Source organism: Moschus berezovskii, chromosome 4 (assembly GCF_049115385.1).
Source record: "Moschus berezovskii isolate FMDL1 chromosome 4, NW_MosBer_1.0, whole genome shotgun sequence".
NCBI lineage: Eukaryota > Metazoa > Chordata > Mammalia > Artiodactyla > Moschidae > Moschus > Moschus berezovskii.
The window spans coordinates 124,490,282-124,516,709 of NC_142463.1; the positions used below are offsets into that span (position 1 = coordinate 124,490,282).

Genomic DNA, 26,428 nt, shown 5'->3' on the forward strand with positions numbered 1-26,428 from the left:
ACGTTGTTTTGTTTTTCTTAAAGAATATAATTTTTTTTTTTGCAAAGATAGACTCATCTGCTCTTCAGAAAGAACATAAACAGGAATATTGTATCTAACTCAGAAAGTGATATTTGAGAAGTCTTATAAAAGAAAGTAAAGCATGACTAAATTAGGGAACCAGTTAAGTTACCATCATTCCATTTTCTTTTTTGTTTAGTACAGATTTGTTGGTGCTTCCCTGGTGGCTCAGAGGTAAAGAATGCCTGCCATTGCAGGAGATGTGGGTTTGATCCCTGGGTCGGGAAGATCCCCTGGAGAAGGAAATGGCAACCCACTCCACTATTCTTGCCTGGGAAATCCCATGGACAGAGGAGCCTGGTGGACTACAGTCCATGGGATCACAGAAGAGTTGGACACAACTTTAGTGACTAAACAACAGCAACAGATTTGTTGAGCTGAATATTCTAATGAAGCAGTGATAAGAATACTATTATTTAAATAATGATCATGCTTTGTGAAAATCTAGTAGTATAAAAATTTATGACCAAACTGGTTACCTCATAAGGAAGACAATTTGAAATTGATATAAGTAGTCCTGGTAGCGGGATTCAGCGTGTTAAGTGTACAAGCAGTCAAGTGGTATAAAACTGCCAAGAATCAAGGATATACTAGAAAACTTAGCTATTGATTTAGGGTCACTCATAAATCAAAATACTTACCATTGGGAGAATAATGTGTCATTATAGACAGCTACTGATCAGTCAAAAGTGCAGAGTTTTTATGAACAACATTTGCTAAGAACTGGAGCATAGGCTGTTCGAAACTAGGAGTTATTCTTACGTTTAGTGGAGAGATATGTAAGCTTGCTATCCACACTTTCTCTTTTCCTGTAGCTCTTCTAGGACTCTGGAACCCAATCCAGTCATAATAGCCACTTTCTTCTGTTCCCTCATGCCTTTCTTAGTTACCAGATCTCTAGAATGACAGGAAGAAAGGAGAATGTTAGACCTAGAAATATTGTGACTTGTCCTGTGTCACACAACTAATTTATTGTCAAAACCAAAGTTGGAATCAACACTGACTAATTCTAGACTGGTTCTTTTTCCATTTCATCATGCTGCCTTACTTTATACGAGTGTTTTTCAAACAGTAGAACCCATTTATTTATAAAACAAATCCTTTTACATAGAAATGCAGTGTATCCAAAGGGTAAAAATAAAACATTGTGTTTGAAGCCAGGGTAGAAAGCATGAAGCCCAAAGTGTAAGCCTTTTCATTGCCTTTCTTTTCCTTTTCTCACCAGGCATCTAAAGAAACCAAAGGCTTCACAGTACAGTTTTAATATTCACCGCATACCATAGAGTTTTTAAAAGTTACTATGTTTCTGTTATGGTAATTACTTCATTAAATATTTCTCATAAACCATTTTCCTTGTCTTATGTCTTTGAGTTCCTTTTTCAACTCAAGATTACATCTAGCTAAGTGTAGTGAGCATCTCATTTCATGCTTTGAATCCTCCAATCCAAAATAAAGCCATCTTAAGGAGCTGGAATGGAGAAGGAAATGGCAACCCACTCCAGTGTTCTTGCCTGGAGAATCCCAGGGACGGGGGAGCCTCGTGGGCTTCCGTCTATGGGGTCACACAGAGTCGGACACGACTGAAGTGACTTAGCAGCAGCAGCAGCAAGGAGCTGGAAAGAGGGTTTGAGAAAGACAAGGAGTCTTTCTTTTGGTGAGGGAGATACTCTGTTTCTATTTTATCGACCTTGCACCTTGTGCCTGTGCTAAATGAATTTGATAAAAAGTATATGCATGGAAGTAGAACATTTTCTCAACTCATTCTCAAAGTTGCTAAATGCTTGCCTGGAATAACATATCTTAAGCACATGGCCTTGCTTACTCACTGCTTGGGAAATACACCACAGTACTTACTTCTATTCCCCACCATTATTCATGTGTTTCTTAAGCTTAGAGATGATCATGACATTGCTGTGCAGTTTTCACTGCTTACTTTTAAGTTAAAATCTCATTTTTGTTTCAGATTCTCCTTCTTCTGTGGTTAACAAACAGCTTGGATCCATGTCACTTGACGAGCAACAGGGTGCGTGGAACAGGAGATGCGCTATGCCCATCCATCCATAGTTTTATTGCAATGCCTAAACCAAGCTCTCTCACTTTTTCATAGCATTTCATTATGATTATGGTCTAATAGTCAGTGTTTTGTGGGCTAAATTATCTTAGGTGGTATTATGCCCAAAGGGCCTCCTTGGCCTGTACAAATTATTTTCTGTGTAAGCTAATTTCTTTGAAATCTCTTCCTATAACAGTATTATATGTATATAAAAAAGATTCCTTTTTACAAATTCTAGCTGTCATAAAATTGTCTGTAGAACTGTGTGTGTGAAGTTAGCATATTACCTAGTGGCTATTTTTGAAAAAGTTATTTGAGCATAAAAATGTTCTGTATTACTACATTGCTGTCGTAATACTTGGTTTTATGTCTCACTTGTTTCATGCTTGAACTCTTGGTAGCTTTAACTTTAAGAAATACGATTATCAATGCAGAGATAAGCTCCAAAGTCACCAATTAGAAGGGAAAATAACTTCCACTTCCACTTGCCTTCTGAAGTAGGAGAGGTATACAGTCCCCTTTGGAGCCTTGAGCAGAGGTTGATGAAGTAGATTTTACAAATATTTTTCAAAAATGTTAAAGTAACTTAGCCCTAAAGCCGTAAGCTTTAGTTGGCTAAAAGTTTACATATGTAGGGTGACTCATTTGTCATTGGGGAAATGAAATACTGCTGAAGTACTTATTTAGTGTGAAATAGATCTAATTTTAACTGTCTTCTTGGAGAATTATTCAGAAACTAATTTTGAAACAAATTAGAAAACTCCTTCTGTACATCTGATCTTAAATTATTCTTTATAGACCTGAGAAGGCAAATATTTGCTATAGATTTTTCTGTTCTTGAGAATGAATGAATTCATAAGTGAATTTGAGAACTAAGAAATTACGCGTGCTTTATCTTTATACATTTATTGTAGAGGTATTAACAGTAAAGAATGATTAAAGTGTAAAACACAATTATTATATATAATATATTGTACTACTGTTTAGAACTGCTCTCTAGTCAAATAATCTTTTTTTGGTAAGGCTATAAGAATGTAAATACTACTGAAGAGTTTGTAGCCAAATTCATATTTTATTTAATCTTACAGAAAAATTTCCATAGAATTATGTTGAATATTATATTTATGTTGTAATTAATATTTATATGTTATGACATATGACAGAAATGAGAATAAAGGATAGCTCCCAGATTTTTGCCATTAATGCCCAGGTAAATGATTCCATTTACTAGGGTAAGCTAGTTCAGGGGCAGAAATCAGGAGTATTTTGGGGTCCATGTAAAGCATATGTGCCTTTTAGTTATGAGTGGAGATGTTATATAAAAGGTCAGATATTGAGTAGGCTTGTCAGAAGTTGGATGATGATAGACCATCATCAATGTAACTTGGTAAGAAGTTCTCTGAGCAGAAATGTTAAAATGACAGCATATCCAAATGAATTAAGTCCTGAGGTTTTGCATGCCTTTTTGTTCAGCAGTACATCTTTTAATGTACTGGGGACTTCTACATTACAGGGTTTTATCACCTAGAGATAACGTCTACTATGAAAGTGAACTGAAACTCCTCACTGCTGTCTTTCTCACCTGGACTAATACAGTAACCTTTTAACTGGTCTCCTCACATCCTGTCAGGCTGCATCTGTTCTCTTATATCCAGGCAGAGGAAACTTGTAAAAATGTAAATCTAAGCATATTGTTATTCACTTGCCTAAAACTTTTAAACTGTTTGCCCTTAAGGCAATCTAAATCCTTGCCTTGGCTTGCAGAGCCTTACACACCTGGCCCTTTCTCTCACTCACTCAGCTCTTGACAATTCGGCCTTCTTTCAGTTTTTCTAACACTCTAAGCTCATTTCCCTCTTAAATCTCTTGTGAATGTTATTGTCTACCAAAATGTCTGCAGCAACTTCTACTCATCAAAACTCACTTAGATACTGCTTTTCCAAAAGTAGTGTGACGTTCTAATCCAAAGCAGTGTTCCTCTCTTTATCTTTGTGACCTGCTATCCTCCATCACATTTGTCAGAGTTCATAATCATACCTTTATTTAAGGAATTGTTTAATACCTGTCTTTCTCTGTATTCTCTGAACGTTTTCATTCACTATAGTATATTCAATGCCTAACACCGTATCTGTTTTCATTAAACAGTAGATATTTGTTGAATGAGTGAATAAACAATTGTCTAAGCAGTGAGATGCCCTAGAAATTATTCTAGCTTGGGAGAAACATGACCAGATTTATGTGTTGGATCATTTTGGCAGCTTTATAGATGGTTGATTGGAAGGGAGTAACACTGAAAATAGCAAAACCATGTAAAAGGTCACATGACCTATTGCAGTAGGTCAAGTGAGAGATGGGGCTTCCCTGGTGGCTCAGAGGTTAAAGTGTCTGCCTCCAATGCGGGAGACCCGGGTTCGATCCCTGGGTCGGAAAGATCCCCTGGAGAAGGAAACGGTAACCCACTCCAGTATTCTTGCCTGGAGAATCCCATGGATGGAGAAGCCTGGTAGGCTACAGTCCACAGGGTCGCATAGAGTCGGACACGACTGAGCGACGGAACGGAACGGAAGTGAGAGATGAGTGAATGAGTAATTGGATCTAAAGTATAGAAATTGGAAATGAGAAGAATGGACAGGTTTTGTTTTTGGTTTTAATATTTAAGAGCTAGAATTGATGGGACTTTGAGAAAGATTAGTTTTTAAAAAAGAGAGAATGATACCCAGGTGTCTCGATGGGGCAATAGATAGTAATACTGTCAACTAAGATACGGATTTCAGGAGAAACTGCTAGTTAGACAGGGGAAAAAAGATGAGATTTTCTTGATACGTTTAGTCTGAATTACCTTTGGACATCAGGTGGAGAAATATCATAGTTTGTGGAAGTCACCAGAGAAGTCTGAGGTGGAGATAAAAATAGGTATTGTCAACTTACAGATAACAGTTGCAATGGTGAGAGTGGATCAGATGGAAAGAGGAAAGTCTACACTACAGACAGTAAGCAGAGGAGACAGAAAAAGGGTGGAAAGAGTGCTGTATCCAGAGTGACGGGGAAAGTCATGTTCAGGGAGGAACTGGTCAGTAAGTGCATTGTGACGTAAGGCTGTCAGATATGAAAAGGAGAGAAATTTTCTTGAATTTGGCAGTGCTTTGGCACCGCAGTTATTTTGTGGAGGCAGAAGCCCGATAGTAGTGGTTAGAGGAGAAAGATTTTTTTTTTTAAGTGGAGACAATGTTATGTAGATGACTCTCAGCAAGCTTTTCATTACAAATGAAAAGACAGAGAAAAGGTAATGTCTGGGAGGGAGTTATAATTTCAAAACTTGAGTGTGTTTACAAAGTGAAGAGTCTGTAGAAGAGTCTATATCGGGAATAATTGAAGTCCTCAGATAAGCTATTGGAATCTTTGACGAGACACATGTTCTCCATTTTACCTTGTAGAATGGGAAAAGTAGTACATTAAATAAATTTTTTCCTGAAAATATAATGATTATCTTAAGCATATTTTAAATTTCTTTTTTCTTACTTTTAAACAGACACTATTACATTTTTTAATTGATAATTCAGTTTTATACTTACCTGACAATGTTCATCTTCCAGATGTCCAGGTGCTTTTACATGTTGCTTAATTTAATTTCCCATAGAGTTCATAGATTTTCTTTATTTTGATTTAGGGATTACCAGGATAAGAATGTTACTAATAAAAAATTTTTAATAGTAATTGACATGTTTCACTGCAAAGATTTATTTTCTTTCACTAATTATATATACATTATTGAATGATTGATTCCAATCAGTGTTTTCATGTATTTATTTTGAATTTTTTAAAAAAGCTTAGTCTAATATATTTAGTTTAAACCTTAAGACCATAAATGCAGCTACCTGGTTGCCTCAATAGTTGTTGTTTTATTAAAATATTTTTTAAAGAAATAAGTGTACAGCATGTTTGTTGTTTTTCTCCTGTTGTAAAGTACTTTGTTCTAAAATTTACAGCTGTGTGTACACACATTGACAACCCTTCTGTAGAAACTATTTAAATAAGCACAGTTATATTTGTCATGCATTTAGTTTGAATAATATATTCTAATGAATAGTTTTGATTTTCCTTTTATTTATCTCTCTTTTATGCTTACTATATGGGGAAAAAGCCTCTTCTGACATGTACTGCTCTTGCCTTTTAATAAAACTAGCAAATTTTTCCTGTTAAAAATATTTAGGCCAGAAATTCCCCCTTCTTTTAGTAACAGTAACAACAATAACAAAAGAAACGTATAATCTTAACATTTAATTTTTGAAAGGGTATAAGGAAATAATTTTGCCTGAGTTTTAAATTATGGCCATGACTATAGTAAGTTGCTTTATAGTCATTACAGTGATAATCATTAAGTGGAAGTTGATAATTTCATTCACACCTGTAGGCAATTATGCATCTGTCAGACGCTCATTTTCTCTTCTAGATTTAAAGAAATAAAAATGCTAATTTGGGACATTAGAAACATAAATACTAATTATCCATTATTTTAATAAGCAGACTTCTTTTGACATTAATGAAATGTTTACTTACAGAAAGAGATTTGCGGATGGTCAGAAACCAGTAAAACAGATTTTACTAATACTACTAGGGTAGACTGGGAATGGAAAAACTGAATGTGTCTTGTGTTAAGTATTATTCCCTTAAGATTATATACTGTCACCAAGTTGAAAGTTTATTTTAATAATGTCATTTTGACAATATTACATCAAGTGATATTTTAAATGACATTAAATGTACTTTGACAAGTTTAGTTTTTGTTAAATATCTAATGATTGAAATCTGCTGTATTAGTTGGGAAATTAAGTTCAATATTCACACTGGAAAATATCTGTGTATACTGTATTTAAATTCTAGAAGAAAAAAGTGAAATCATATTTCATTTAGTTTTTTTTTTTTCTTTTTGTATTCTCTAGAACTAGTTATCACTTAGTTGCTTTGAATGAAGTAGGTCATCTCCTTTTCCCCAACTCCTAGTTTAGATTCTAACAATTAGTGATATATTTCATTTTTTGGAAGTTGGGGAAAAGGAGATGAGATAGTTCATTTGCTTGTGCTCACTTGTTCCACCTCTTGCTACACAAGTCAATGTCTACATTTTTAGTTAAATTGTTTTCTAATTCAGAATTATCTATGATAAAAATAGCTCTCATTGAGTTTGAAGTATGTAACTGGCACTGTGTTAAGAATTTTTTATCTATTATCCCATTTGTTGCAGTTTAATGAGGTGATAAGATCCTCATTTTACTGATGAAGAAGCCAAGACTCCAAGAGATATGTAAAGACAAGTGAAATAAGTAGTAGAGTCATATCTGCGTATGTTTCATTAATTCAACTCATATTAAATGCTTGTTATCTTGTGGCAAATACTAGACCTGGCACCAGGATGCACGAATAATAAAGCTAATGCTCCCTGTGCTTGGAACATAGAGTTAATTAATAATAATATTAATAATAATAATAGATTTATTAACCATAATAATAACATAGACACTTATATTGCATTTTTTGTGTGTGTCAAACATTACTTTGAGCAATCCTCATCACAGTCTTATATAGCATTTTCAGATAAGGAAACTGAGGTAAAGAGAGGTTAAGAAACTTGTCTGAAGTCACACATTGTGTGTCTGTGTTAAGGAATGTGGTTCAAATCCAAGCAGTCTGGTTCCAGTGTCTGTGATCATAACCACTACCCTTTGCCTCATCTAACAATAAAGACAGATGATGTAAAAAATAAATACAAGTGTCATCAGAGTTTTAAAAGAGGAAACAAGGTTTAGTGGGGAACATATGAGTGAGTTTTTGTTTCTTCTGGTACAGACTCAAATAAGATATTCCTGAGGATAAGGCATTTTAGTTGCAATCTGAAAGATGATTATATGAGTAAGTTAGGTCAAGGAGAAGGAGTAAAGGGGATAATGGATATTAATAGCATGTGCAGAGGCTCTGAGAAAATCACATTAGAATCACTAGAAGAATCCCAGTATGACTGGGGTGTGCTTTGGCTTCAAGAGATGGGTAGAGTCCATATTGAGAAGGACCTTTTGAACTTTTTAGGGTTTTAGATTTTAAGAGCAATAGGAAGTTGGTGAAGAATTAAAAATAGTTCATATGGCCTGATCTCGTTTGTTCTGAATAGAATATGAAGAATTGACTAGAGACTAAATCACTTAGGAGGGTCTCCTTAAGATTCTTATCTCCAATAAGGATTTTGACCTGATGATAGAAATAAGGCGGAAATGTGAAGAGAGTCAAGAAATATTTAGAAGGTAGAGTATACAGGATTTGATGACTGAGGCAAATAATTGAAGAGGAGTCCAGAGGATAATGGGGAAGGCAGTGGCACCCCACTCCAGTACTCTTGCCTGGAGAATCCCATGGACGGAGGAGCCTGGTAGGCTGCAGTCCATGGGGTCGCTAAGAGTCGGACACGACTGAGCGACTTCACGTCACTTTTCACTTGGATGCATTGGAGAAGGAAATGGCAACCCACTCCAGCGTTCTTGCCTGGAGAATCCCAGGGATGGGGAAGCCTGGTGGGCTGCCGTCTATGGGGTCGCACAGAGTCGGACACGACTGAAGTGACTTAGCAGCAGCAGCAGCCAGAGTATAAACTGCAGTAACAACTTCAGAATTTCTATTTGGGGGATGGTTTAGCAGTGAAAACCTATTTGGAGGGAGAAGGGTGAGGGTGTGTCTTAAACCTGCTTTTATACAGTAAATGCAATGTTTTTGAATTAGATTATACATTTATTTGTGATGGTTTGGGCAAGATAATAATAGAGATCAGGTAACATTTCTAGCGCTCCAAGGATAACTCCCAAGTTTTGACTGAGTATAATTAAATGAGCGTCTACTTCCTAAAATAGGTAACCCTGGAAAAGGAAGAATATATGAAAGATGATGTATAGAAGGAGGTGGAGATCACAAGCTTAGTTCTGAATATGCTTAATTTGACTAATCTGTGTGAGGCATCAAAGTAGAAAAATCTGTTGGGCAATTGATTGTATGGTTATGGAGTTTAGCAAAGATGGCAGAGCTGGAGAAGTAAATGAGAGAATTTTATGCATGTAGATGATCATTGAAGTATATTGCATGTAGATGATAAAAAAAAGTAGGTGAAATCATCTAGGATGAAAGTAAAACGTGAGAAGTCTAAAACATCTGAAAAAAAAATCAGAAAAAATTCCAGAATTAAATGTTTTGCTGGAGGAGAGCTGATAAAGGGGATGGAGAAGCGACAACCACACTGAGAGGTAATAGGGAAAGCATTATAGAGCATGAGACCAGGAGAAGAGAATTTTCAAATACAAGAGAGTTGTCTGCTTGCTGCTGAGAGGTGAAGTGTAGATGAGTTCTACAAATTCTCCCACTAGATTAGTAAGTTCAGAGGCGGTCAGTCTCATTAGTGAGAGCAGTTTCACTGGATTGATGTAGGGCAGACTTAGGAGAAAAAGTGGAGATGAGAAGAAAATACTTCAAAATGATAAGCAAGAAGAATGGTAGCTGGAGGGAAAAGTGGTTATAGAGAGAGTTCTTCTAAGCTGTTCATTTTCATTTTCATCTGGAAGTCACATTTTACCATGCTAAGTAATCTGATCAATCAGACTGACAGATTTGATTTTTTAAAAATTAGAATATAGCTGAGGAAAGAGTCATGAAAAGAAAAACACTGGATGAGAATTTTGGTAGGGTTTATGTGCCACATGGGGTATGCATTTTTACTTATTTTCTATCTGTTCTCCCTCAAAACTGAAAGTGAAATAGGAATAGAAGACTTTTATGAACAGAGGGGTATAAGACTAACAGTTCTGGAGTACAGGGAAAGAAAGCCTGTGTCACAGAGATAAAACGACAACTGTATTTCAATCCATAAGTTTTAAATACAGAGGGAAAATGGAACCAGGCACAGTCTGATTCTATATGTATCCCAACCCCATGTTTTAAGTTTAATTCACTTTTTTGTGTTATGTCACGAGAAGAGTGTATTGGATTAAAATGCTTGTTGTTGATACACAGGTGGATTTTGATTGTCAGAAGTAAAATTTGACTAGAATGTTATTTCCAAAAGATTATTTAGGAGAGATTTCCTAGTAAATATTAGTTTTAAAGTTGTACTTTGTTTTTGGCTCTCATAAAGTAGTTCATTTCTGTATAAAGTCAGATGACCCTAGTGAGAGCATTGAGTTTCAAAATAAGAGCCTTGACTCACAATCATCTGTGTTGTGGATAGGAGTTCTCTGTGTAGAAGCTACTCCTAGAAACAATTTCTCCACTTTGAATCAGAATATGCCTCCTTATACAAATGATGGGATGACTTGGATATCCAGTAGTCTTGAGTTATGCAGAAAAGTTATAGGTTCCTGACATATGAAAATGGAAGTTTTACCTTGGCCTAGAAATTATACTTGAGATGTTTGCCTTTTCTATGTATGCCAGGCAAGTTGGGGGTGCTAAATTTGTGGAGAAAGTTGAGCTTCATTATTGATGTGTTAATATTTTTTCAGAGGAGTTCATCATACATTCTGTTTCCTTGTAAATTGATTTTTATTTTAAACATTGGACATAACAAAAGGGAAACTATTGACAAGTTCTTTGTGTAATAGAAAATCCCTGAGGCAAAGAATAGATTATGTCTACATGATCCACAACTTAGCTACTATACATGATTAATGGATGATTGTACAGTTAGAATAGTGACTTAGCAGCAGAGAAAATGTTGGGCATAGTGGTTCTGAACTAATTATTGTGGCGATATTCTACTTAATTATCATCATTTTGATAACTTTGTTTAAATTTATACATAGGATAGGTCTGCCAGGGACATCCTAGCTAAAAGACCAAACAATATTTAGATGATATACAAACCTAGTTACCAAGATAGCTTATTTTGTTATCTACTTTGAGCATTTTTTTTTTAGAGCCACAAATGATTATTTCATAGTCAAAATGTACAGACTGAATGATTTGAAAACATGTGTGTTAAACAACAACAACAAAAGTTTATTTGTGGTTATTACAGTGAAAGGCTTGGAAGCTACCTAATTAAGTAAAGGTCAAAGAAGTTCCTTTCAAATTATATTCCAGCCCATTCTATAAATTTTTTTTCTGAGCCAGTGCATTAATCTGAAAAGGGCTCTTTCTGGAAAGGATCTTTTATTTTAAATTTGCTTTCCAGAATCTCATGTTACTGACTATTCACTTCTAACTCCAAAGAATGAAGTCTTTTACAGTATATTGTCTTGATTTTTATGTTGTTACGACTGTGTTTCTGAAGCATATGTTTGAATGGGTGGTAGTTTGCTTGGATAGAGATCACTCTAAGCTACTAACATCATCTGTTTTTCTTAATAGTTGAACTCAAAGCAGTATGTATGGCCACCTTAGCAGGGCTGAACAGATTTAAAGTGATTTTTTCCCCTCACACTGTCCTTGTGCTGAGTGTACCACAATTTTATTGACAGTTTAATCTCTTAGTGCCCTGGAAAAGATACAGTGTAGTTTTCCAGTAGTCTGATGCCAGAGTGACAGTTTGCATTACCAGAACTTTGTCTAAGTTGCTGATATGAATTATATATAATTTCTGAGAAATAATACTGACAATTGATATTTCTTAATTAAAATATGTGTTGAAGGAATCTTATTTTCTACTTAATATTCAGATTATTTCCAAGATAGTATAGTAAGAACTTCATATAGAAAGTAACTTAGAGAAAAAGAATCTACCACATTATTATCAGTGTCATCATCTATAACATGGAGATAAAAGTATGTGCTACAAAGGTTATACATATCCTGGGACATAGTAATGTTCAACAAATTTAGTTACTGTTACGATGGTGCCTTCTTTGTAGTCATTGGGTTTGATTCAGTTCTCAACTCTAAGACTCCTCCTAAATTAAAATCTCTACTTTTTAAGCAAAATATTTCAGTAATGTATTTCTAAGTAAGCATTTGAATAATGCAGTTTTTAGGATGTATTTGCTGATCCAGATTCTCACACACAGAGCAAGTTATTGAAAATTAAAATGGTTACAAGTATTTTTTCAAATAAGTTACTAATAAAATAAATTTAATTTCTTGGTTCTTTGGATTTTTATAGACCTTTTTAGCTTAAAATATGCACTTTATTAGAAACTATTTGTTTATTAATTTATCTTCATTTCTGAGAAAATTCAATCTGATAGGTTGTATACAATCAAGAAGAGGAGTATTAAATGAAGAAGAGTAGAATGAACAAGGCTAGGAAATAAAATTTTTAATTTCAGATATATACTTGCATCAGTGCTTCAGTTGAAGAAACCAGGTTCTGTTTTGTGCAGTGCCTGCCTGAGATGTTATTTATATTTAATGCTACAAAGAGAGAACTAGATGGGGGCAGGGGGTGGTCTGAAGTATTTGTAACTAACAGAGGTATAATGATGGGCCCATTTTACTCCAGGCTGATGACTTCATTGACAGTTTAAATGAACAAATTCTGTCAACTATAGTCATTTTGTAAATTAAATGAGTACTGCTGTCCTTTGCATGAATTTTTATAATGTGTGGGTTATATTCCAGAGAGATTAAATAATAACTTGGTAATAGGTAACCTCAGAAGAAAGTATTAATTCACACTGATATCTTAAGGATGTGTCTTGCTTTTGGAGGTTGAAGGTGGTCTTGGAGGTTGGTAGATATTTTCCACACCATTTTGACCTCTCAACAGCTAGCTCTTTGTCTACTATATTTCTTTAGTCATAGTATGCAAATATCTATAGCTGCTTCTCATTTTACTCAAAAAGGTAGTTTTGATAAAGCATTTACATGGCTTCTTTTTTTAAGCTTTTTTTAATTGAAGGATAATTTCTTTATGGTATTGCATCGATTTCTACCAAACATCAACATGAATCAGTAAATGGCTTCTTTTTAAAAAAAATTTTGTATTGTAGCATAGTTGAATTTACAGTGTTGTGATGTTAAACATCTTCTTAAAACTTAAGCTCCTGTTAACCAAAGTAGGCCTAAGAAATTCACTTCTCCAGTTCTCTCAAACCTGCTTTTTTCCCCCTATTCCTTCTTTACTTTAAAAGAAAAGTAATAGCAAAGCGGTTTATAAAATGTTTGAGAGATAAAGAAAAAAATAGCCCCAACTCTACCTCTTAACCTTATCATTCAGCCTTTTGGCTGTCATCACCAATTCCATATCTTAACAATGGCTGTGGTTTTGGCATTAGTGTAATGGAAATTTCAGCAGCATAACTAAAGAATAAGGGAAAGCTATGTGGACAAATGACTAACAGCAAATATTTTAAAGGTTGTCAAGGATGGGACAGATGCTTTAAAAGTGCCATTTGAAAATCCCTGGTTGTCCACTGGTTAGCACTCTGGCTTTCACTGCCAAGAGTGCAAGTTTAGTCCCTGGTCAGGGAACTAAGATCCTGCAAGCCTCATAATGCGGACCTAAAAAAAGTCCTGTTCTTGGTAATTTTACATAAGCTCAAGATAGGTTAATTTGGTTATTTTGTAAGAGAGCCATTTGGTAAAACAACTCCTCTAAAACACTAAATTATCGTATCTTTGAAAGTTGTAATGGGTGGTTAGTTTTTTTCTCAGCAGCTGTTTATATCAAGGACATAGTCGACAGAAGTACAGAAACAGAATGGATACCGTTTGGTAGGCCGGCTTTATAACTGGTTCAAGCCTTTACTTTGAGAAAGCAGTTAGTATTGTAGGAGAGGATGTCACATGAGTTAGAGGTGAAGACGGAAGAGTTGATGCTCCTGAACTTTATCAGCTTGGCTTCTCCTCTCTTGGAGAGAATCCTTTTTCCTTTCTGCTGCTATTCTGTATTCTTAAGTCCTGTTAATTGTCCTCCCACAGGATAAAAGCTAGAGCAGAGTTGCTGTCAGATTCTCTTGTAGTAAGTGCTCTAGCATGTTCAAAAGGAATGCAGAAAGATAAAAGTTCTTTATTGCAGTAAAAAATGGGCCCAATAACCAAAAATCTTGAGTAATTTTGATTTCATTAAGTTGTTACTGCTTATGTTGATACTGTTTTCATGACAGAAAGCTTCTTGTTAATACCATCAGGTACTATATCAAGTGCTTGAAATAGTATCCAGAAAATAGTTATGTTACAGATGAGTTTTCTTTCTGCAAGGAACTGGCAGAAATATTACATGTTTGGTTATATAGCAGTTTTTATTCTCTATACATTTTCATGTCCCCCCAAGCTGTTATTATTCATAAAATGAAAAATTTATAAAGCCCTGTTCAAATTTGGCTTTGAATATCTGAGTACTCCCTTTTGGAGAGGAGGAAAGAGGTGACTTTAAAGTGATTTGTATTAATTTCTGAGTTTCTTAATTTTTATTTACCATTTTATAAAGATTTTATATGTTGAGATAGACATATTTTATGAGTATCATCTATGGACTCTTAAGATGGAGTTGCCTCCCCATAATTTAGAAAACAAATTTCTTTCAAGATTAGTCAGGAGGGGAGAAGAGTTTTAGAAAATAACTAAATTTTTCTCCCCACTCCTTCCCAATAGAGTACAGGCTGTAATCCCTCCCTAGATTGTAAGTCTGTGAATTTGAAAGAACAGAAAGAATTTGATAGCAGTTAATTGCAGCAAAGTTTTTACTAAGCAGCTTCTTTTGGAGCCCTTGCATCTTACTTCTCAGAATTTCTGAAGGAGCCAATGATAATTATTCTTAACGCTCTAGCAACCGAAGAAAAAAAGTCCTGAGAATTCCATTAAATAAAAATACCAGTTTATAAAGTATGTCATTTCATGTTAATGTTCTTTGATTCCCTAACAACTAAATATGGTTCTCAAATGTGTGTGGTTTTCATCTGAATCAAAGGGAGTCATGTTGCAAAGCTAGAATTTGATTTAATGCCACTTTGAAATATAGAGTATTTCTATAACACTTGCTTTTGAACTTTTAAGTGAGAACCATAACAGATGTGAGAAAGAGTTATGACAAGGACAGCCTAATTTAAGTTTTAGAAATTTTAGGAAATGTCATCTTTTTATTGATTTCAGAGACTTTTTTCAAATGTTTTAAACACAATTTTCAGATAACAATAATGAAAAGCTGAGCCCCAAACCAGGGACAGGTGAACCAGTTTTAAGTTTGCACTACAGCACAGAAGGAACAACTACAAGCACAATAAAACTGAACTTTACAGATGAATGGTAAGTTAACATTTTTGTAAAGATTCTTAGCCGTTGTGTAGGATTGTATTAGATACTGTTTTTAACAGTTCATCCTTGTTTGCAATAATATCTTGGTTCTCAAACTTTAGCGTGCTTCTGGATCACTTGGAGAGCTTCTTGAAACACAGATTACTAGACCCCACTCAGAGTTTGAGGTGGAGTCAGAGAATTCGCATTTCTAAAAACTTCCCAGGTGATACTGATATTGCTGGTCCTGGGATATTTTTCTGATAGAAAATGCAAAAGATGATCAATCACCAGTATACTAATAGTGCAAAAATTAATAAGCCTAACATTTTGGAGCTTTTTGCAGGCTTGGTCCAATGGAAAAGATGTATGTTTGTGTATATATACATATGTATTTTTGGCTTGACATTATTTTAATGATACTGAATATATTTAATTCTCCCCTACATTTATTTGAGTTAACTTTATAGTAAATATTCCCATATTACTACTTAGTTTTCATAAATATTATTTTGTCAGCTAATAGAATCCATCAAAAGGATGTACCATAGTTTTACTTATCCATTTCCTTTTAGTTAGGCAGTGAAGTTACTTATTTTTACCAAATAAGACTATGAATATCTTTGTTTACAAACTTTTTGTCTACTTTTAAGGTGATTGATTTGGGGTACTTTTTCCAGAAATAAAACTGTATCTAGATTAAAAGATATTGAAAAATTATTTTCAAAAGGATCGTCTGTCATTACATTTCTCCCAACAGCATATGAAAGTATATGTTTTGCTGTCTCCAGGCCAGTATTCAGTATCAGTATATTCATTTATTTGTAACTTACGTATTTGATTTTTTAATAATTTTTATTTAGTTTATTACTAGTGAGTTTGAATGTCAGTGGTTGTATAGATTCTTTTTGATGGCATTTCTGATTATATTTATTGCTCATTAATCTAGTTAAATATGATATTTTAAAAATTAGCTAGGTGAACTTCCTAAATTCTTTGCCACTGTCTCGTTGTCTTTATCATGAGAGACAGCATCCAAAACATTGTATTTAAATTTATTACTGTTATTGTATAAATTAATATATAGGCAATATAGTGTTTCTTAATATAATTAATTATATATTAATATAATTATATGTGATTAATATATGGTGGTTATGTTAATCATTTAATAACCAGTATATTAATTATTCTAGATAATTGATATATTAAATTGTACATTATTATATATTATATGTTAGTATAATATATAATATGTTGTATATAAATGATATATAATATAGTTATATATTGTTTATTAATATATAATTAATTATATGTTGATATATGATAATATTTATTTTAATTCACAGGTTTCCATTTGTGTTTCTGTGTTTTTTTATATTAAAATCTTTGATTAAATAGATTTTCATATATTATTGTTGAATACCTTCTGTGTTTCAAAGACTGCTCTAGACTTTGGGAATACACCGATGAAAAACATAGACCAAAAAAATCCCTGCTTTGTTTGAGCTTACTCTCTAGGTATGGGAGGCAGACAATAAACATAAGAAATAAATGAATTGTATAGCAAAAGCCCATCAACTCACTGGAAAAGACTCTGATGCTGGGAGGGATTGGGGGTGGGAGGAGAAGGGGACGACAGAGAATGAGATGGCTGGATGGCATCACCGACTCGATGGACATGAGTTTGAGTGAACTCCGGGAGTTGGTGATGGACAGGGAGGCCTGGCGTGCTGTGATTCATGGGGTCGCAAAGAGTTGGACGCGACTGAACTGAACTGAACTGAAGTGCTATGGAAGAAAATAGACCAGGTAAAGATGATTGGAAAACCCCGGGAAAGGGTAGGCATCATTTTGACATTTGGGCAGTTAATGGGTAAGGAGGAGTGAGCTATGCATATCTGAGGGCAGAGCATTCTATGCAGAGAGAAAGCCAGTACAATGGCACTGAAGCAGGAGCAGTCTTAGTATGTTCAAAGATCTTGAAAAAAAATAAACAGTGTAGCTAGAGTGGAGGACCAAAGGAGAGAGTAGTAATAGATAAGGTCAGCCAGGGAAGTGAGAAGGGTCTTAAAAGGAAAAAGGATATCTCTGGCTGCTGTGTAGAGAATAGGCCTTTGGTAGAAACAGAAAGACCAGTTAAAAGGCAAAAGGCTTTGGCAGTAAGCAAGGTGAGAGGTGTTCAGTCGCTTAGTTGTGTCCGGCTCTTTGCGACCCCTTGGACTGCAGCACGCTAGGCTAAGGTGGTGTCTTGGACCAGGATGGGAGCAGTGGAGGTAGTAAGAAGAGATTGGATTCTAGATGTATATTTGAAGGCATGGTCAATAGAATTTCTTTATGATCTCTACTGTTTGACCTCAGCTTTTAAAAATCATGATATCCATGGCTCTTTTCCTTAGTATATAATTTAAGACCACAAAAGATTATCATTTATTCTTAAGTCTTTTCTCATGTTTCTCTACAGAAGGGACTGATTTCTTATCAAGAATTTCATCTGAGCATATTTTAACCAAACATCTTTAGTCCCACTCTTCTTTTGAATGGTACATTTTCTTCTTTGAAAACTAACTATGAATTATATTTTCTTATTCACTAGTTTCTTATTTCTTTATCAAGAAAGTAGTTAGCCTTTTTTTCTGGTTATAAAAATATTCCTTATTCATTGTAAAAAAGATTTTAAAACTGCAGTCTTTTTCATCTATGCCAGTATGGTGTCTTGCTTTTATTTTAGTTTCTTTGATGACAGGAAGGCAATAGAGCACACAGACAAGTAGTTGGGACTCTGAACCTGACTAGCTGTTGGAGCTCTGTAAATACCAGTTTTTTCATCTGAAAGTGGGGATATTTAATAAACCTTCCTCAGGGTTTATTGGGAATATTTAATGAGACCATGCAGAAAAAGTACATAGCACTTAGCTCATTGAGTGGCACACGATAGGCTTTAAATAATTGTTAGCTACGGTTGTCATCTTTCATAAATTGCCTTTCAGATCCTTTGCCCAGTTTTTACTGTGGTGTTTGTGTTTTTCTTGCTGACTTATGAGAGCTGTATAGAATCAAGTGAGGATAGTATCATTTGTCTTTCATTTGTTGCAGATATTTTCCTCAGTTTATTGTCTGTCTTTAAGTTTGCTTAAACCGTAAGTTTCACTTTATGGTTTCAGTCTGTGAGCTAATTAATGCTTTTCCTTCTCAGAATTAGGGGAAGATTTCTTCTTGATTTCCTTTTATAGTTCTGTACTTTTATATCAAAAATATATTTAATCTTTTTATAGTTTATTTTACCATAAAGTATGATGTAGGGCTTATAGCTCAATTTTTCCACATGGCTTTTCCTTTATCCCAGTACGTTTTATTGAACGATCTAGTTAGTCATTTATCTATGATTTTAAAATACCATATTCACACATGCTAAATGTATTTACTTGATTACTTGTCTTTTCCACTAATAGCTTTGTATTCCTATATCAGTGCCCTATCATAACTTCTACACTGAGCATTCTATTTAAGGCTGCATCATAGCTTTCTCAATGGGGAAAAAAAGAAGATATATCACATTGGCTTATCTTTATCAGAATTACTATACGTTACTTTTTGGTTAAAAAGAAATACATGTCCATTGCAAAAGAAATAATCTAAAGAAAAGTTGAAAAAAAAATTACAATAACCCAACTGAGATGACAGTTAACATTGGTGTCATCTTTCTGATAAATATTCTTTCTGATATTTTCCTCTGTGTATATACCCATATAGATATGTATTTTTCTTAAAAATATATTAATATATGGATGCCATTTAAAAAAAAAATTGACTTCCATAATTAGCCAAAAAAAAGCTTTTGTAAAATTTTGGCAAACATTCCATGATAATTTGCATTGTTTATTGAGTCACTGCTATTTGTCTATGATTAATGTTTTTTTAAGTTGTAGCTGTTCAGTTTTTTCTTGTTCACATCTTTACTAAATTTAAGAAACTGTTCCATTTTTCTGAATTTAATTTTAACCTTAATAAGATTGTTATACATTTTCTTCTGTTTTCTTTCCACTCAATCCCCTTCTTACATATATGTCATGATTTGTCACAGAATGTTCATTGAAAATTATTTAACTTGGTATGGTGTTCTGCTCTAGCCAAAAATTATAACAGAATTATGGTTATCATCAGGTAGATATTAAAACTAAAATAGAAAACATCGTTCTCTCCTTCTACAAAACTATGGTGTCAATCACTTGCCATATTTGAACAGCAATCTAGAACTGGCAGTCATCTACAAAGGACAATTCAAAGACCAAAGAAACTTCCAGGCCTCTTTTCAAGTATCAATTTAAAAGTAGCCTAGAACAACAAAGTCTAAAAGGATGTATGATCAAAGTTTGTAAAATCAGTAAGAATTTTAATATGGTGTAACATCTGTAGTGAGGACAAGAAGAGAGATTATGTAATTAAGTTAAAATTCAATGGAGAGACTTGTAAAAATATATACCAGATCGTAGGAGCATCAGTCAGTGAAGAATTTATATTTTTAAATGTCTCTTTAATATTAAAAGTGGATTAGAATAATCACCTTGATTTCTTTAAGTGATATTTTGCAAGTACTGCTAATATAAATCTTGTGTTTTATTTGTATCCTGAATTTTTTTGATCAGCTCCTCTAGTTGTAAATTACAAAAATTATCCTAAAAGTTGACATTTATTAACTTCTTGGTGAAATAGCTTGTCTTAATTGTAGGAGCAGTACTGCCTCAAGTTCCAGAGGAAATGGGAGCCACTGCAAATCTGAGGATCAGGAAGAATCCTTGGTCCCACAGAGCCCAGAGCGACCACCAGAAGGAGAGAGTGAAGCAAGTAAGGAGATATTTTGTCCTGACGAAACCCACTGTTGCATGTTTGTTCGCCTAGTTTTCTGATGCATCAGTGCTACAGTTTTGCTTTTTAACTTTTGCCTCAGTAGTCCACTTACTGCTGTTGATGAATTATCAATAGCAAATGCAAAGGATAGGGACCTTAAGCATTTAAGATGAGGCATCAACAGGGAAGCGTAGTTCCCCTCTGTGGGTACAGTGACCAGGATAGATGGTCATCATACTGACAATACATTAGATATAAAAGTTGGTTTGAGTTATCGTTACCATATACCTAGCAGTGAAATCCAGAGTATCTGTCTTGACTATTTTCAAAGAATATAGGTTGTTTATGGAGGGAAAGAAAAAAGAATAAAATCTAAACAGGTTATGAGTGAATTCTCCATTTGGAGAATGTTTTTAGAACCCTTTCCTGGAATATTTTTATGTGATCATCATATGAAATTTAGGGGTTAGTATAGCCTTAGAAGGAGAAGGCAATGGCACCCCACTCCAGTATTCTTGCCTGGAAAATCCCATGGGCGGAGGAGCCTGGTAGGCTGCAGTCCATGGGTTCGCTAAGAGTCAGACACGACTGAGCGACTTCACTTTCACTTTTCACTTTCACGCATTGGAGAAGGAAATGGCAACCCACTCCAGTGTTCTTGCCTGGAGAATCCCAGGGATGGGGGAGCCTGGTGGGCTGCCATCTATGGGGTCGCACAGAGTCGGACACGACTGAAGTGACTTAGCAGCAGCAGCAGCACAGCCTTAGAACACAGTAGATTTTCAGTACATATTTGATAAACGAATTCATGAATTGTTTTTCATTAAATGAATACATGCTTCAGTGTAACAGCGCTTACAAGAATTAAATACATATAAGATGACTATCTAGCAAGCAAATGTCCAGTTAGGAACAAAAAACCCTGATCCTTCATAGGTCTTTAGAATTAAATCCTAGAAATAAATATTTTCAGTAGCCAAATAGAATTTCTGGTGAGGCTAACTTTACTCTTTGCTCATGATAGTTTCAAATTAGACCAAGTATATGACAAAAGGAAGAAAAATACTCAGTTTTTAAGTTTATATTCTTTGACATTTAGGGGAAAATAAAATCAAAATTGAGGAGTGTCAGTTGGGAGGAATAATCTCAAGCAGGATTCTTCACATAGAGTTCATGAAGGTCCATGCATAGACTTTGGGAGGAGGCAGTGGGCAGAACTGATAAACGAATAGCAAATACACACATCTGTTCCTGATAGTGTTTTACAGTTTTGTGGGTGCAAACATAGTGCTCTGGGGGAGCTCTTATCTGAGTGTCAGAAGTTTCTGTGACCCTAAAACGGGTAAGAACTGCTTATGTATAGGAAACCTAGAATAGTAATTAAATTGGTGTTTATTTTTCTTAAAAAAGAAAGTTAGGATTTAATGATAATTTGGTTTAATTCCCAGAAACTCCTGAAGAATCATCAGAGGATGTGACACTTCAGGAAGGTACATCTGCAGAAAGCACAGTTCAAAACCATATAGATACAGGTGAGTTGTTTTGTTCTCCTTAGATAATTCCTTCATATAGGAAAACAGGAAGCCTTAATCTGCGTTGTTCTCTCCAGAGTTAGAGACCATTTCCAAATAGATGTATTGTGGAATTTTGTTCTTCATGTAGGGGAATTAGATTTATATTAGAAAATGTCTGAAGTTAGATTAAATAATTAGTGTTGCTGACATGACTAATTGTTGCTACTTTATTTTCTGACAGCACAATCAGATAAGATTACTTCTGAGTCATTGGATTCTGGCTCAGGAGAAAGGAATGACTTCAATCTTGATAACCCTTGTGGGGTTGCAGAAGAATCCACTTTGTCTGAAAAAGGCAAAGAACCAGGAACTTCAGATCAAACTAGCACTACAAGTGCTTCCAGACATAGTACCAGCAATCCTGAGCCTCAGTCACAAACAGAAGCCATTGGGCCTTTGGCCCATGAGGAAACATTGACCAGGGACTCTACTCTCCAGGACACAGATGATAGTGACGACGACCCAGTCCTGATCCCAGGTGCGCGGTATCGAGCAGGACCTGGTGATAGGTTGGTAAATTTTTAATTAACATGAACTATAAAAATATAATTCACAAGGCTTTATTTCTTCGTTTGAAGTCATGTAAAAGAGTCTCTCCATTTTTGACAGTTACTTCCTCTAAGCGTGTCTCAGTCATATAAACTCATAGAATTTTGTAAACTGTAAGTAATTTCACATATTACATATTGCATTCTTTGAGCAAAAGCATATAAAGAAGATAAAATTGCTGTTTATCTTCAGCACAAAGGCTTGGTCTTCAGTTTACAGATTCAAAGGAAGGAATATTGAGAATGACCAACAGGTTATTTACTGAGTTAGGGTTATCTTTAGTTGTCAGATTGCCTCATAGAGATCTTGGCCTTTATCAGTTTGGTTTTTTTTAGCATTTAGTTTTTCTGCTTTTCTCTTAACCCTGGATTAAGGTAGTGTGATAAAGTTCTCTTTTTGAGAACATTGTTTTTCTCTGACGTCTACTAAGTAACTCAGTTTCAGAAATGAAAAGTCATACCAAGTAACAAATATTTTAACTGCAGTAAAGAATTAAATTGCTTATGTGTTCATAACTTTCTCCATTTTTGATTTTATGTATTCATAGGATATATTTTATTTTTTAGTAGGTAAAGTAAATCTGTAAAGTATACTGCCTTCCATACGTTCCTAAAACTGTTTCTATAATTAGTGCCTTCGTATCTCATTGTTAGTTCTGTCCTATTTCAGAGAATCAAATTTTGCCTTTAAAATCTTAGCTTTCACAGGCATGAAGTGTATTTATGCTCAATGTACTGCTATTTATAAAATGTTCTGACATTTCTGTCAAGTGAAAAATACAATGAAAATATTAATTTACCATTAAAGAATGGCAATGTTATATAACGATCAAGAGCATAATGACTTGAATTCTGGTTTTATCATTTACTAGCTGTTTCCTCGTTCAACTTACTTAGTATCTCTTAAAGGTTCGGTTTCCTTATCTATAAAATGAGATTATAATTGTTTAGAATTGTCAGAATTTAGAAAAAAATCAGTCAAAGGACTTGTCTCACTTTGAAAGCACTAAATAAATGATAGGTGTATTAAATAACCAAGACATTCCATGTAGCTGCTAAGACTTTAAAAAGCAATTACAATAAGAATGGCTCTAGACAGGACAAGCAAAATTCCTGAATATAGTAACTTGAAGTTCAGTTTAGCTGCCTTTTCTTAAGTATGAAAAGATGGATAAGTATCTGCCTTTAGTCATATTTGGTCAGAGTGTTTACTTTGCAGTGATTTTTAAACAAACAGTTTGTCTTCACCTAACAGTATTCTTGCCTGGAAAATCCCGTGGATGGAGGAGCCTGGGAGGCTACAGTCCATGGGGTCGCTAAGAGTCGGACATGACTGAGAGACTTCACTTTCATGCACTGGAGGAGGAAATGGCAGCCCACTCCAGTGTTCTTGCCTGGAGAATCCCAGGGACGGGGGAGCCTGGTGGGCTGCCGTCTGTGGGGGTCGCACAGAATCGGACACGACTGAAACGACTTAGCAGCAGCAGCAGCAACACACATTAGTCTTCAAATTCTTAGTATATATTTTAGACAAATAAAACTTAGCTTCATTTCTTTCCATACCCAGAGGGAGTCCCATAGAGTATTATTACCTCTTGATGTATGCAAATAAGGTTGGCAAGCATGGCATAATTTGAAAATCAAACTGATGGTTTCTAAAACCTAGGATGGAGAGGCAGAGACTATAACTATTTTATGCTTGTACATTTTTGGCTTTCAAATTATATAAGCAAACATACGTCCTTCATTTTTTATCTATACTTACATAGCTTAAATGATACTTAGTTCGTAATTGAAAATGAAATTTAAGTATCCACTTCTAGTAAAATGTACCATGTCACTTACCAGGTCTGTTTGTTTAAATAGGAATTACATATTTTTGGTAAATATTAGATACTTCCAAAAAATAATAATTATTTAACATCTTGTATTCAGGCTAATTATATAACACTTTTACCTGGCCTGCATTATAGATGAGGAAACCGAGGTGCTAAGCAGAGATTTTGTATATTCTAGACCTAAGGAAATTTTTTTTAACACAGTAGTATAACATGAATGAGAAAGGAGAATTTGTGGGTAGAATGGGTCCTAGAGAATACAGAACATCTTGCAGCATATTGTCCTTATTTTGGATATCTTACTAGAAACTATATTATCTTTCTATTGAGCATTATCATTTACTTACCATTTTTGTAATACTTACATGATTTATATATTTTAGGGATTCTCCTGAGGTTTAGACATGCCACAGAATTGGCACCTGATAGCTTCCTTGACCCAAGAAACCCATTTGCTGAACTAGACTAGCAGAATCTTTTAGAGGAGAGATGATCAGGTTCAACAGCCTGAAAGTGGCCCCACTTCACGCATGTACTCTTAAATTTGTGCTCTCATGGTTAGATCCAGATTTGAAACCACCTCTTGGTCTGTATTTGCTTCCCTGCTTTTTTTTTTTTAAACTATTATTTAATATTCTGTATAGTCAGTTTAGGTATTTAGGTTTTTCTGTCCTATCTATTATTTAGTTATTTGTCCTATTTATTAATCTATAGGACATAGCAGTAAACTTACTAAAGAGTAATAGAAAGATAATAAAATTCTTCCTTTTTAGAAAATTAATTTATTGAAGAGGACAAATACGCAAGCCATTTATAAATAGAAAACAGTTTTAATAAATATATGAAATTAGATACAATATTATATATATTGGTGTGTACATGTACATACACAAAGTTACACATACTGAGATAATGCTGAGGTGATTAGAGTGGCTGTTTCATAATTACATCAGTTTTCCTTTGAAATTTGCAATCTTTCCTAGCTATTTACCAAAAAAATATGCAAGTGGTGTAAGATCTTCCATCTGACTTTTCTGTAAATAATTTTGATAATTCCTAACTTCCTGAGTACCAAATTGATTAAATTTTGAACTACCTATATAAAGTATACTTTTTATTTCTGTACCTTTCTAATGGCTTTTCATCCCTGGCCATTTATCTTACTTCCAAACTTTGGAGGAATAAGTTTGTTGACTTTTTTGTTTTAAAGATAGAAAATTTAAGAAATTTTACTTCTTAAGAACATGAATCATTCACCAGCTTAAGAATAAGCATATGATTTTTGTTTTTGAGAATTTCTATTTCCAAAGGAATAAAGAATTCCAAAACTCTGCCGTAAAAATCATACCATTTGTTTCTTAGAGTCTAAGTAAACATCTCACTTGGATGAAATGCCAAACTAAAAGAATGCCTGTCCCCTCTTGCTGCCATTTGAGAAACCCAGTCAAGATTACTTTGGTTAGGCCAGAGAGATGGTCCCAAAATTAAAAACTGTTAGAGTATATACTTAGATTTGTACTTTAATTTGATAAAGAATTACATAGTGGATCTCATAAATTTTTTGCCACACATTTAATTTTTAAATGAAACCTAAGAATTTTGTAGCCATTTTTGACACATTTAATGAAAATATCAAAACAGTTCTTTGCAATAAAAAGTTATAATTTTTTAAATAAAGATTTGCATTCTTATAATTCGGTTAAATAAATATGACTCAGGTTTTCACTTTTGAGCTGAGATCAAGCATGACAAGGAAATGTCTGAGAAAATAAAATGTTAGCCTTAACGACTTAAAGAGATTTTACAATCTCTTCTTATTAAACGTAGCTGCTGCTGCTGCAAGTCTCTTCAGTTGTGTCCGACTCTGTGCAACCCCATAGATGGCAGCCCACCAGGCTCCCCTCAGTCTAAATATAACTGGGACTCTGTATAGTCAGCAGACTTTTTCCTAAAAAGCAAAAGACGAAATATTTTAGGCTTTACTGGCCAGGAGGCAAAATGGAGGCTATTATGTAAGCACTTACATAACCATATAAGATGTAACCATTTATAAAAACCACTGGTCTCTAATGGTTCATTACAAAAATAGGCCGCTGGTCAGATTTGGCCCAAGAGCTGTAGTTTGCTGATCCCTGCTTTATAGCAGATCAGTCTTATAGAGAGAAACCAAGCTATAGTATATGGTAAAATTCCTCTGTTGACAGATTACCAAAGTTCGAAACAAATCTGTGAATCACCACGTTAGATCTCCTTTAACTTTGTTTATAGCAGGAACACAGAACACTAAATGGAAACTAAACTGAAGAA

The 26,428-nt window shown here is 34.5% G+C and overlaps 1 protein-coding gene across 6 annotated transcripts in view; it reads left to right on the forward strand.

Annotated features, from left to right (window-relative positions):
• Positions 1 to 26,428, forward strand: part of DCAF6 (DDB1 and CUL4 associated factor 6) — a 177,992-nt gene that overhangs the window by 110,361 nt on the left and 41,203 nt on the right. For 4 of the 6 annotated variants that reach the window (XM_055403951.2, XM_055403952.2, XM_055403953.2 and 1 more), the window contains 5 exons: positions 2,024 to 2,083; positions 15,205 to 15,322; positions 20,043 to 20,158; positions 21,610 to 21,693; positions 21,917 to 22,244. In XM_055403951.2, coding sequence (XP_055259926.1) covers positions 2,024 to 2,083; positions 15,205 to 15,322; positions 20,043 to 20,158; positions 21,610 to 21,693; positions 21,917 to 22,244 — 706 coding nt within the window. The remainder of the gene's footprint in view (positions 1 to 2,023; positions 2,084 to 15,204; positions 15,323 to 20,042; positions 20,159 to 21,609; positions 21,694 to 21,916; positions 22,245 to 26,428) is intronic. The other 2 variants (XM_055403955.2, XM_055403956.2) reach the window with 1 other exon arrangement.